This window comes from Cetorhinus maximus, chromosome 20 (genome assembly GCF_964194155.1).
Source record: "Cetorhinus maximus chromosome 20, sCetMax3.hap1.1, whole genome shotgun sequence".
Lineage (NCBI taxonomy): Eukaryota > Metazoa > Chordata > Chondrichthyes > Lamniformes > Cetorhinidae > Cetorhinus > Cetorhinus maximus.
Window position 1 is genome coordinate 64,614,817 of NC_135898.1, and position 12,334 is coordinate 64,627,150.

The 12,334-nt window shown below is 43.6% G+C and overlaps 1 protein-coding gene across 1 annotated transcript in view; it reads left to right on the plus strand.

Annotated features, from left to right (window-relative positions):
• The window catches only part of fank1 (fibronectin type III and ankyrin repeat domains 1), a 72,714-nt gene extending 61,705 nt beyond the window's left edge, over positions 1-11,009 (plus strand). The window contains 4 exon segments of the mRNA XM_078565201.1: positions 3,619-3,762; positions 5,979-6,056; positions 10,809-10,889; positions 10,971-11,009. Coding sequence (XP_078421327.1) covers positions 3,619-3,762; positions 5,979-6,056; positions 10,809-10,889; positions 10,971-11,009 — 342 coding nt within the window.
• Positions 11,010-12,334: the final 1,325 nt, after the last annotated feature.

Consider the following 12,334-nt stretch of genomic DNA (forward strand, 5'->3'; position numbering starts at 1 on the left):
TATTTCATTTGTGCAATTGTAAATGAAGGAAGATTTTTTAAAAATATGACCTGTCCATCATTTTGCCCTCTCCATTGCTGAATTCCAATTCCCCAATGAACAAAAGACTTCTTCAGAATGGTACACCGAGAGTGGAATATGTACAAATTGTGTGCTTGTGATGGAATTATTTATGACCATGGGAATGCTTTGTGTTATGGTAGTGAGATGGAGGGGATTGGGTGGGGTGGGGGAGATGGGGGGAGCAGTGGTAGAGTTGAGCCCAGAGGGTGCTTTTTGGCTTTAGGCTCATACACTATCTGAACTATACCTATATGAGGCTATCACAGGCTTCTTTTGCAGCCAAAATTGCTGCTGCAGCCACTCTGGACACATTATGCTTCTATGACTCAAGCTGCTCTTCTTCTTCCTCCTCTTCATTGAAGGATGCTGAGCAGTCCACCGCTTTCTCACCCTGCAGCTCCATTCCTCTCTGCAGCACCATATTGTGCAAAACAAAGCAGACCACCACCAATCTGGGCACTTTTGTTGGTCCATACTGAAGAGCACTCCCCGATCTGTCAAGGCAACTGAATCTCATTTTCAGCCAGCCAATGGCTTGCTCAATGATAGTCCTTGTGGTGATGTGGCTCTTGTACATCTCTTCAATATCATTAGCAAGGCTCCTGAGAGGCATCATCAACCAGGTCATCAACGGATAACCTTTGCTTCAAGGAATCATCTGCTCAATTCACTTGGAGGTGCAAAACTTGTGATAACCTTGACTGGTGCAGGATGTAGGAGTAATGACAGCTTCTGGGATAAATGCGTTATGGCCTTACATGGATGAACGATCTGCACCTTGAGGGGATCGATTCCCTTCCTGTTGATGAATGCTCCAGGATGATCTGAGGGTACCTTGATTACTAATTATATGCATTCTGACTCCCTGAACCCGTGGAAATCCAGGCACTGTCGCATTGGCAAGAACCCTCCATATCTGATTGTCCTCATCAATGTCAAAGTGCACACATTGGATGACCTTGGCAAATATGATATCTGTGAATTGGAATATGACTTACGTGATGCAGACTCTGATATCCTGCAGATGTTCCCTAGCAGATGCCTGGATGGAGTCAGAGGTGAAGAAATTCAGTGCTTTGGTGAACTTGATGGTCGCTGGTAGTGCATGTGCACCTGGCTGTCATGGAATGAGGTTCTATTCTAAAAGTCTGCAGATGTCAGTAATGAGATGTCACAAAGAACCAAGGCTCCTGAGGCACTGTTCCTCCTTCATGTCAAGCTGATCCTATATTTGTAGACCCTGTTTTGGAGGTATTTCTTCTCAAATGGACAGGGGAGAAAGGCAAACTGAATCTCCTTTATTTTTCTTGCTATCTGCCTATAAGCAGAGGTGTTTTAATTTTAGACATAGGCTGTGGCATGTTTCCCAAACCCTGTTTGTGAGGTCAACTTTTTAAGTGACTTGCAGCAAACTCTCTTTAGGTTTAAATCAGAAGTATAGTTTATTCTTACATTCAAACCCGAGGGATGGTTGCAACTTCATGCAGACACAAGCACACAATAAGAAGATAGGAAAGAGGAGTTTTTACAACTATGAATAATCTAAAAGAAAAAGGACACAGGTATAGATATCAGTTCACGTGATTGCTACAGTCCAGATAATCAGTGTCCAGTGAGCATTCCTTCAGGGAGGAGTTACAATTCAGGTGGGTTCAGCTAGCTGAAATGGTAATACTGAAGCAGCAGTTGCAGAATTCCTTTAAAGTTGATGATGCAGCAAGATGGGGTGGGTATACAGAGACTTGGTCTGTTCAGCAGGTGATGGCAGGAATCTTCCAGAGAAATTGGCTTTGAGGAGGCTTAGATTTGATGCGGGCTATTGGTCAGCCTGGAGACCTGCTATGGTGTTTGCAGGCTGGAGGTTAAACAGCAGACTGAGTTGCGTGTATAGAAATGTAATATTAAAACTTTTCAAAGGCCAGAAGCTTAGGTCATGTGATGTTGCTGATTAACGAGTCAGTTGCAGGCTAACAAGCAGTTTCAATGGCCCTGGTCAAAATCCATTATTTGCCGTAGGAGATAAATGGTGGCTATTAGCGCCTCTGCAGGTATAATGAGTTTCAATGGCTCTTCCTTTGTTTTCGGACCAGGCTGGGAGACAAGTTGTCTGTTAGTACATGGTTTTGTTGATTGTAATGTGGCTTCACAATAAGAGGTGTGAGATTCCACAAGGATGAGGTCAATTTTTAAAGTGACTTGCAGCAAACTCTCTTTAGGTTTAAATCAGAAGTGTAGTTTATTCTTACACTCAAACTTTTGCTTTTGTCCTGTAACTGCTCTTAGAAATTTTCAGACCTGTAGCCAACTTGTGAATCATGTTACCTGTAGCAGCCATCTTTTGGTTCAGCAAAATCCACTTTTTAAATAAGTAAAAAAGGTTTGATTTAAACAGTTTATGATCTCTTTCATGTCTTAGGGACATGACAGACACTCCCTTTGAGCTGGAGCTCTGTGGAGTGGCATGTGGCTGTGGGGAAGGCAGCTGCCACTGCTGCTGCTGGTGTTGGCATTAGTGCTCCTCCTCTCAGGTTGATATAATGCATACGCTGTTCTCAGTCTACAACAAAGGCTAAGAGTAAGTTTAGGCCAAGGTGAGTAAGGTACAGAGTAAGTGAATTGACTTCCATAAAGTTCTTACTGTCCTGTAAGTCAGGGAAATCACACTTTCAAGGCAAGTGAGGGATACAAGTCTTTCACATTGGCAAGGCCACAGCTATTCAGTATCACTATTCCAGTGTGTACGTTTCAATGCTGTACGACCTCCAATTGTGCTGTTGTCCAGTGGACTCTGGCGAGATCTACGCAGCTCAGGAAACTTGCGCGCTGGCTACTAAAGCCAGGTTGCGAGGCTAAATTGTCAGTTAATTGCTACTTAACATATTTAAGTGTCTGACCCAACAGCTTTAAGGGGGGTTTTATGTTCCCTGTTAAATGAAGAACATGTTGGGTTCCCCACATGCCATCATTTTTCAGAGCTTTAACCTAATACCGAGCTCCCCCACCCTGGCAGTTAAAATTCCGCCCTCAGAGCCTGAGGTTGGTGTGGATTCAAATTGAGGCTGGCAGAGGGCATGAATAATGGCTGATTCAGATGTTGAACTTGCTCTGTTGTTTATTTTAATTACTTAAGTTGACTTATAATAAAGCTATTAGAATGGCAAGTTGACTGCACAGCATAGTGAGGCACTAGTACCTTCATTTAACACCTTTAATGCCCCATGTGGTGAACTCCTGCTCTCAGTTATTCTCTTATGGGGTGACTCAGGGTGTGCTGACATGGCAGAAGGAAGATTCTGAGGTCCTGGCATAGCAGACTGTGCTCACAAATATCCTAGTATTTGGCAGTGAACTATCGGAATTGGCGGGGGGAAAGTTACTTCCCAAAATAAATAATAGAAAGGCAGCTGGATCAATGCACCGTGCTTACATATGATGGACTTGTTCTTTCTGCCCTACTAATCAGTCCTCATCGACTGCATTACATAATGAGGTAACCAAGGCTGTTTTAATATGGCATACATACTTGTCCGGTTTTCTTTTGTTTATTGTGAATAGGTTGACATCACTGAAGGACACTCGCCGTGGACACCATTAATGCGAGTTGTTGCCCTGAATTGCAATACCAACGTTGCTTCTGTTTTAATTAAAGCAGGTGCAAATGTGAATATCCAAGATAAGATGGGAAAAACACCACTAATGGTAGGTATTGAGTTCCTTCCTGATGTGAACACCTCATACCACACGTTGGTCAAATATCCTCAGACTGCAATGGTAGTACTGACAACCTCAAAATGAAATTGTAATATAGGCATCTTCATTCTGCAACACTAGTAGCAAACCACACATATATATGCAGAGACAATCACACTAAAATGTTAGTGTGCTGAACTTTATATGTAATACCTCACCCGAGCGCTTCATACTAGTTCAAATTCCTGCCACATTTCCTCCTATTGCAACCATTATCCCTGCTGATACCCCATACAAACTAAAGTGAAGCTGAGCCCTCGATAAGACAACTCTGTAACAAGAGTTAGTTAAAAAAATTTCTGTCCAGATGCACAATGGCAGTATGTGCCTCATCCACCAAGAAAGGAACACATGACTGCAATACTGTTACGTCAGAGATCCTAGCCTGGATTTTCATTTGCAATTCCGCCCCAAATCAGGCAGTGTAGAAGCAGAAAATCGAGGAAAATCAAGCAGGGAAACTGACCACCAAGACCTTGTCCAATCTAAATTTCGCAGCCCCTGTCACAGCAGCTCAGGCTGTTGGATGCCCCTTCACTATCCTGTCACATAGACTGGGGTGGTAGAGCCTGACAACTTGGCTGATTTTGTTGCCTTCTTCTCCAATCCCGCCAACCCGAGCGATCAACTGGAGAAGGGTATCTGTGGTCCCTGGGACGACAACAGCAGGTCCATTGAACCTCCATTAGAATGTTAATTCAGAATTAAACTGTGGAAGTAGATCAAGATGTCACAGGTTGCATCTAGTAAGGGCTAAATTTAGGACTGATATCAGGAGTTCTTCTTCGCACAGGGTGTGATCATGCATGGAATGGACTTCTGAGCAGAGTAGTGCAGGTGAACACTTTGGAAACATTTTGAAAGCAACCAGATGCAGCAATGGGGGGATAGTAATGTTATTCTAGATGGATTTATTTAAATGGGCTGAATGCCCTTCCTCATCCTTAAGTAATTTGCAACCTTGTGATCACGTGTACCCATTAATACCATGTTAATTCAGCTGCATCCTTTAACATATTTGAACAATAACCACATCATCAACAGGACAATGATTACTGTGAGGGAATTGACGGTGGAGAGTACCACAGTCAATGGCCCAATGCCTCAGAGACACAAGGAAAGGACTGAGTACACCACTAAGATGATGAAAAAGAACCACAAGTTTTAATCTTGTTGCCTACAAGTCACATTAATGTTTGAATGATAAATTGTACTTCTTACTAACAGGAGTTGCAATTCTCTCAGCTGCGTGTAAACATTTGTAATGAGCTAAGTGTAAATGAAACACAACATGTAAACAATTTGAACAAAACAGGATTTTGCAATTAACAGTTGTCTGTCCTTTTGGATTCTTAGAAGCTTCTGGAAGAAGGTTGTCTCTACTTGTACTGTTCTTTGCTTCCAGTGATCTGAAGACTAATTGTGTTATAAAACGCTGAAAACTAATTGTTCCAACTACAGCTTTGAAAAGCTAATAAATAATTTGGCTGTATAATGGACTTTCAAGCATGCCATTTTTCTCTTTGCCGGTGATTTGGAAATAGTAGATGTAACCGTAGGATTGGGTGCAGCATCAAAACCTCCCTCGCCTTCCAAAGTCCCCTGGTGACTTCCTTGCTGAAATGTTCACTGCTTTCGCTGCTCAGTCTTTGTGCTGGATTATTCCTCAGCCTCAGCAATTTTGACCTCTGCTTACATTACCTCTGCCTCCTCTTCTGATTTATTTTTGTTGCTGTCTTCCCACAATCCCACCTTCTGCACCTCCCTGTTTGCCTTGCTGTGCACATCCTCCTGAATGTCCCAAAGTCTTTAAACCAGTTCTATATACAATGAAAATTACCCAGAGCTCAATGCTGAGCATCCGCTGTAACTTTCATCTGCCTCTCCTGACCATCCAACTGTTACAATGTTACCATCCTGGTTTTGATGACCAAACCTTCACAATCTCCTATCTGCACCACTTCCCTGGAACAATATCCAATTTTGTTTCTTCATAATTGAGGTCTTGGCCACCGTTGGTGCACACCAGTTGATCATCCAATACCAAATTTGGTCGTGCTCAAATCTGGTTAGGTCAATCATGTCCTTGACTATACTTTTGAAGCTTCACAGTGACATTTGAAGTTTCATAGGGTTCCTTATGTACCATTTATTTAAAATTGTAGGTTGCAGTGCTCAACTGCCATGATAACCTGGTCCAACTGCTGCTGAAAAATGGGGCTGATCTTTCTGAAACAAATGAGGTAATTATAATAGAGCCACATTCATGCTTTAAATAGACAGCCTCTTTTGTGAAGAGGGCTTATATGAAATGAGACAGACTATTGAGGCCCTCAATTTCTGTGGGCCTTCAAGTACACTCCTACCATGAAATTGGTTGAATGTGCAGCAATGCACCCCGAAAATAGAAATAAAACACAAAATGCTGGTTCGGCAGCATCTGTAGATAGAGAATAACTACAGGTTTTAAACAAGTACAATAGCTTGGGGGCATTGTGGTAAAACAAAAGGGAATCTCTGTGATAGGGTGGAAGGCAGGAGAGTTAAATGATAAGGCAAAAGGAGATGATAATGGGACAAGTAAAGAAACAGGAGGTGGACATAGAGGAGGTATAAATGGCAATGGCAAATCACTCCCAACAGCTGCTATCTGTAAACATGGGGGCAGAGGCTATGATAGGAATTCTTGAACTCAATATTGAGCCCAGGAGTATGTAAAGTTCCTAATTGCAAGATGAGGTGGTGTTCCTTGAATTTATATTGAGGTTTATTGTAACAGTATAGGAAGCCAAAGATAGATGGGTTAGAGTAGGTGTGGGCCAATTGGGGTGTAAGCAGGAAATGATACAGTTATGGTCATCAGTGTACCAGAAAAAGAGGTGAGGAAGAGGAACTGAGTAGGACTGGAACAATGCATGCTCCACATACCCATAAAAAGGTAGGTGTAGCTAGGACCCAGATAGGTTCCGATAGAACACTAATTATTTGAAGGAAGTGCGTGGAATCAAAGTGAAAGATGTTAAATGTGAGGACAAATTCAGCCAGTCTGTAAAGTGACAGATGACTAGAACTTGGGATCACACCAGCGGACTGAATGGATGTGTTCTGCAAGATGGTCTTCCAATCTGCACTCGGTCTCCTGAAGGTAGAGAAGATCTCATCATGAGCAGCGAATACAGTATGCTCAATTGGAAGAAGTGCATGCAAATCACTGTTACTCCTGGAAGGATTATTTGGGCCCTAGACAGTGGGAAGCAAGGAATTAAAAGGGCAAGTGTTGTATCTCCTGCACTAAGGGACTATCGGGGGTGAATTAAGGTGTCATGGAGGGAGTGGTCCTGTCAGAATACTGAAAGGGGAGGGAGGGGAAGATGTTTTTGATGATGGCGTCATGCTGGAGATGCAGTAGATGGCTGAGAATGATCTAATTTAAAATAAAGGCTGGTGGGGTGGAAGGTGAGGAGGGAGGGGAAGGGCAGAGATCCATGAGTGTACTTCCTCCTCCATTGAGAGAATGGTAACTCTCATGGAGAAGCAACTCCAGAGACAGAATCAGGGGTTCCTAGGGTTGCGCTCGGACCTGCAAGCCTTCACACAGGCACTGACCTCAGGCGGTCAGTGCCAGTGTGGGAGATGGATGAGGCACCCAGTATCCCAGCTAGGTGCCTGTCCATCAATGGCGAGCAGGGAGGTCCAGAGAGACCTGTTGTCTCTGCGTGCTCCTCTCAGGGCACTCTGGATGATGGCAGCAGCTCCTGCACCCCTCTGCCAGTGACCATGGCATCTGATGAGGCTGCAATGACTGAGGAGATGCCAGCCATGGCACTGGCTGCTCCCTCCCAGGCGGGGCCAGCACAGGCTCCACTGGCCAGAGGACAACTGCCAAGGTCATCAAGGCCAACAAGACAGTAGAGTCAGCAGGCTGCCTCCAATGCTGGTGCCAGCGAGGGGGCTGGGTGGGCACCAAAACACAGCACTCGCAAACTTAAGTTTAAGATGCCATGAGCGCAAGAGGGATTGATCACGGGTGATCTTCTGTTCGGCCATGTTGTGTTAATATGTTTACTGGTGTGACATTAACACCTTATATTGTTATGTCATTTGATGTGAGTGCCAACATGATATAAATTTTGCTTTTGTCTTAATGGCCTGAGTATGCTTCACTTGTTTTGTAGGTGCAGGGCACATCAGTATCTTATGCTGGACATGAATGGCTCTAAACTTTATTGCACAGGCACTGAGTGGACTTTGGGTTCAAAGGAAAGGGTCATTTCAAGCACCCGGGATGGAGGCGGTAGCCCTGGCGTGAGGTGGAAGCAGATCTTTGGCGGCCTAGCTGAAGGAGCATTGGATCAAGGTGTCCCAGATGTCCCTGCGTCCACGCCCTCAGTGTTATCCTCACCGTGCTCCTCTTCTGACTCACTACTGGATTCATCATCTGTGGCCTGTGGAGCTGCCTCAAGATTCTCTTCTTTCAGTGGGTTCCCCTTTGCCAGAGCCAAATTGTGGAGAGTGCAACCACTATCAGTGACATCCACTCTGTGGGGTATTGTAGTGCACCCCCTAAATGGTCCAGGCATTGGAAGTTCATCTTTAGAAGACCCATGGTCCTCTCTATCACCGCCCTTGTGGAGGCATGACTCCTATTATAATGCTGCTCTGCCTCTGTTCTTGGGTGCAGAGAGGCGTCCTAAGCCACCTTTTCAACGAATAGCCTTTGTCACCCAGCAGCCATCCATCCAGTCGAGCTGGAGTAGTGAACAGCCTTGGCACCTGTGAGTGTCTGATGATGTAGGTAGGCATCATGCAAGCTGCCAGGGTACCTTGCACAGACTTGCAGAATCTGTGTCTTGTGATCGCACACTAACTGGACGTTCATCAAGTGGAATCCCTTCCTGTTGACAAAGGCATCCGGCTGACCCGCTGGTGCCTTGATGGCCACATGTGTGCAATCGATTGCATTCTGGATGCAGAGAAACCCAGCAATCGCCGCAAACCCTCTGGCTTGCTCATCCTGGCCGCCTCTTGTGTACAAAAATGAATAAATGTCAGAACCCACCTGAATATAGAGCATCAGTCACCAGCTTGACGCAACTGTGCACAGCTGATTGGGACACACCACAGGGCCAGAGACATAGAGGTTGAGGGCCACTGTGACCTTCAGAGCCACTGGCATAGGCTGTCCATCCACAGTCGGAGGTGATCTCAGGCCCAATCATCTGACAAATGGAGGTCACGGTCTCCCTGGAGAGGTGGAGTCTCATTCAGAATTGTACCTCAGACATGTTGAGATATCTGTATCGTTGCCTGTAAACCCTGGCAGCAGGACAGTGGCGTCTTCTGTGGCCCCTAATGCCTTGCACCACCTTCTAGCCCTGTGCCCTTTGTGCCTGCACCTCTCCTCCCACAAGTTGCTCCCCTGGAAGCTGCTTTGAGACACGTGGCCTCCTCTCCCTTCTGCCCCTCTTATCCTCCTCGGAGAAGGTGCCACCAGCGGAGACCACAATCCCCATTACCAGGTTAACAGAAGGCTGTCTGGTACCTGGAAGGGACCACACAGAATCCTCTGGGATCTTGGAGACACCAATGAGTCCTGAAATGAAGCTTAGAAATACTAAGAATGAAGCTCAGAACAGAGATGAAGCTGTCAAGTTCAAATAATCTACCAGCAGCAAACTATCTCCTAAACTCCTCACTACTCACAATGGCAATGCTGCAGACCTTTTTTATCCCACTCTTAGATGAAGTTTTGTTAAAAGCGGGCTGCCCACCTGCTCATTTTTGCCCATGCAACGACCGCGAATCACACAGGCAACGTAAAATCTGGAACAGTTGCCTTTCTAATGGCCTTAAGTAGCCCTTTAATTGTTGGCGGGCATGGCTCCAACACTCGCCCCCACCCACCGACTTGAAGATTGCTCGTGTGCGGGATGACGTCAGGACGGTCATCTCGCGCTATCTCACGCCCGTTCAGGTTGGGCACGTGCCCGCCTGCGAGACGTAAAATTCTGGCCATGAGGTTGGAGACCATGGAGAGTAGATCCCCAGAGGAGATAAAGTCAGTGATAATCTTGGAAGTGGTGTCTTGATGTTCAGTAGTGGGGGTCATGGTCCAGGGGAAGTAGAAGAACGTGTGAGAGAATTGGCACTTAGACTCCACTAGGTAAAGATTGTTTCCTCAAGCACGCCTTCCTTGCCAGCAGGTTTAATGACAATGTTAGGTTGGACCTGAAGGAATGGAGCTTTGCAATTTCAGATGGAAGTAGGTTAGAGTGAATGAAGGGAGCAGAGAAATTGAGACAACAGATGTCACACCAACAGTTCTCAGTGAAAAGATCCAGAGAGGACAGGAGGCCATAGGGAGTGGTCCAGGTGAAACCAGAATTCTGAAGATGAGAGTAAGTGTTCATTGTCCGGGGGCAAGACTCCTAGCCAAAGATGTTTGCATGGAAGCAGCAGTTGGTGATGATTCTGCTTTTTCCATTTACCCCTCCTCTAGTCCCATCTCTTCAGTTTCTTTGTCTAATTACCTTCTCCTTTTGCCTTGCACCACCATCATTTAATCTCTCCTGAAAAGAAAGTGGAAATACTCATTCCCTATCCTTTGCTTGTGGTTGCATTCCAATATGACACAAGATAAAGGATCAGCTAAACTTTTCTCAGACAGGAATTGAATTTGGTCAATCAGCTTTCATTATTCAAATGCTCACTTTTATTAAAATGTTATTTGTGTTGTATGTATTTGAAATATATAGCAGTAACAACTAATTGTATTTGTGCAAGATGTCAAATTTTGTTCATAACACTCTAAAACATCAATACAGACTTCAGTTTTTTTTAAAGGTATAGAGAGTGTACATGTTCACCAAGATCTGAACTAGTTGCATAATGTACATTAATACAGTAGTTTAGGAATGTCATCCAAAGAAAAAAATGTCAAGATTACTGACTTTTTTGACCTACAGATCTTTATATCTCTCTCTGTTTGATTCCAGTATGGCACAAGTATCCTAGAAATGTCCAAGCCCTTTAGCACAGAGATATTTTACATTTTATTGACCAATTTTATTGATTCAGTGATGGATCAGTATTTTATTTACAGAATAATTAATTTTTCATTTTATACAATGATGTATCTTTTATACTCTATTTTACAGAATGTGATCAGTCTTCCTGAAGAGTACGGAAGACGATGAGAATTTACAAGATGAAGGGAGACTCAGGAAATACAGAGATTGCCAAGGTCAAAGACAAACTCATTCCAATCTCAAAAATTGCTGGAAATACTCAACAGGTCAAGCAGCATCTGTGGAGAGAAACAGTTAACATTTCAGGTTAAGAAGTCATCTCGACCTGATAACTGTTTCTCTCCACAGATGCTGCCTGACCTGCTGAGTATTCCCAGCAATTTTTGTTTTTGTCTCATGCCTAGCATCCGCAGTATTTTACTTTCGTATTAGTGTTTCATTCCAATCACTTTTTACTCACTGACTAAATTGTGCTTTTCAAGCTGGAAATAAACTACTAGTGTTAAAATGTCTGAATACTTTTCAGGATTCCCTGGCCAGGATTTTCTGGCCCTGTCATGGCGGGACCTGAGAGTTGGGGGCCCAGCCAAAAGTCCACTGACTTTTGGTGGGACTGGATGATCCCAACAGTGGGCGGGGGTTTAAAATCTTGCCCCCTGTATTTTTTTGTAAGGATGCAAAGTCCTTTATTTTCCTATTGGTCTGTTTGGCTACATGTCAGTTGTCCATGAGGTGTTAGATGGGAGTGCCATGTTTTTGCCAGTGCTTATTTTGAAGCAAGTGACCTGGAATATATCTCCCTTCACTATTCCTTCAGCTAGTGCTCCAACATAGGGCACCAGTGCTTTTAACCAAATTAGGCAGGACACCTCTCAGAGTTGCGATATATTATAAAGACATTTTTGAGTAGTATATTTGTAAAATTAATGACTGTTTTCTGGATTTTAGTAGGAAGTAGAAATTAAGGTTAGAGACCATTTCATTTAAGAAGAAATGAAACCACACCGAACCAGATCATCTGTTGATAGAGAAATGGATATAAATATAAACACAATTTCAAATAAGTAGGACATTTTATACTGAATGGATTTGGTGACAATATGGTACAGTTTTTGTGATATATATATATATGTGGACTCGTGCTGTCCTCTCAGTTTTAATATGTTGATTGACCTGATGTGCATTTCCAACATATTCTGTTTTTATTTCACATTTGCAGCATTCATAGTTTGCTTTTTATTTCTATTTTTTAATCAAGATTCTGTACATAGGATTCAGAAAGAGAAAAGAATCTTATTTTAGCAATCAGTATACAGGAGACTAAAAGAGTTAAGCATCTTTTTCTATTCATGGTTCAGTATGCTGAGCATGAGTTTTTGTTGCATTAACAGCATTCTATAGAAGATGTGAAAAGCTACGTGCTTAACCTACACACCTTCCTGAATGCTCCATCTAAAAGCTGTAACTAGAGATTATAACTAAATTTCATTTAT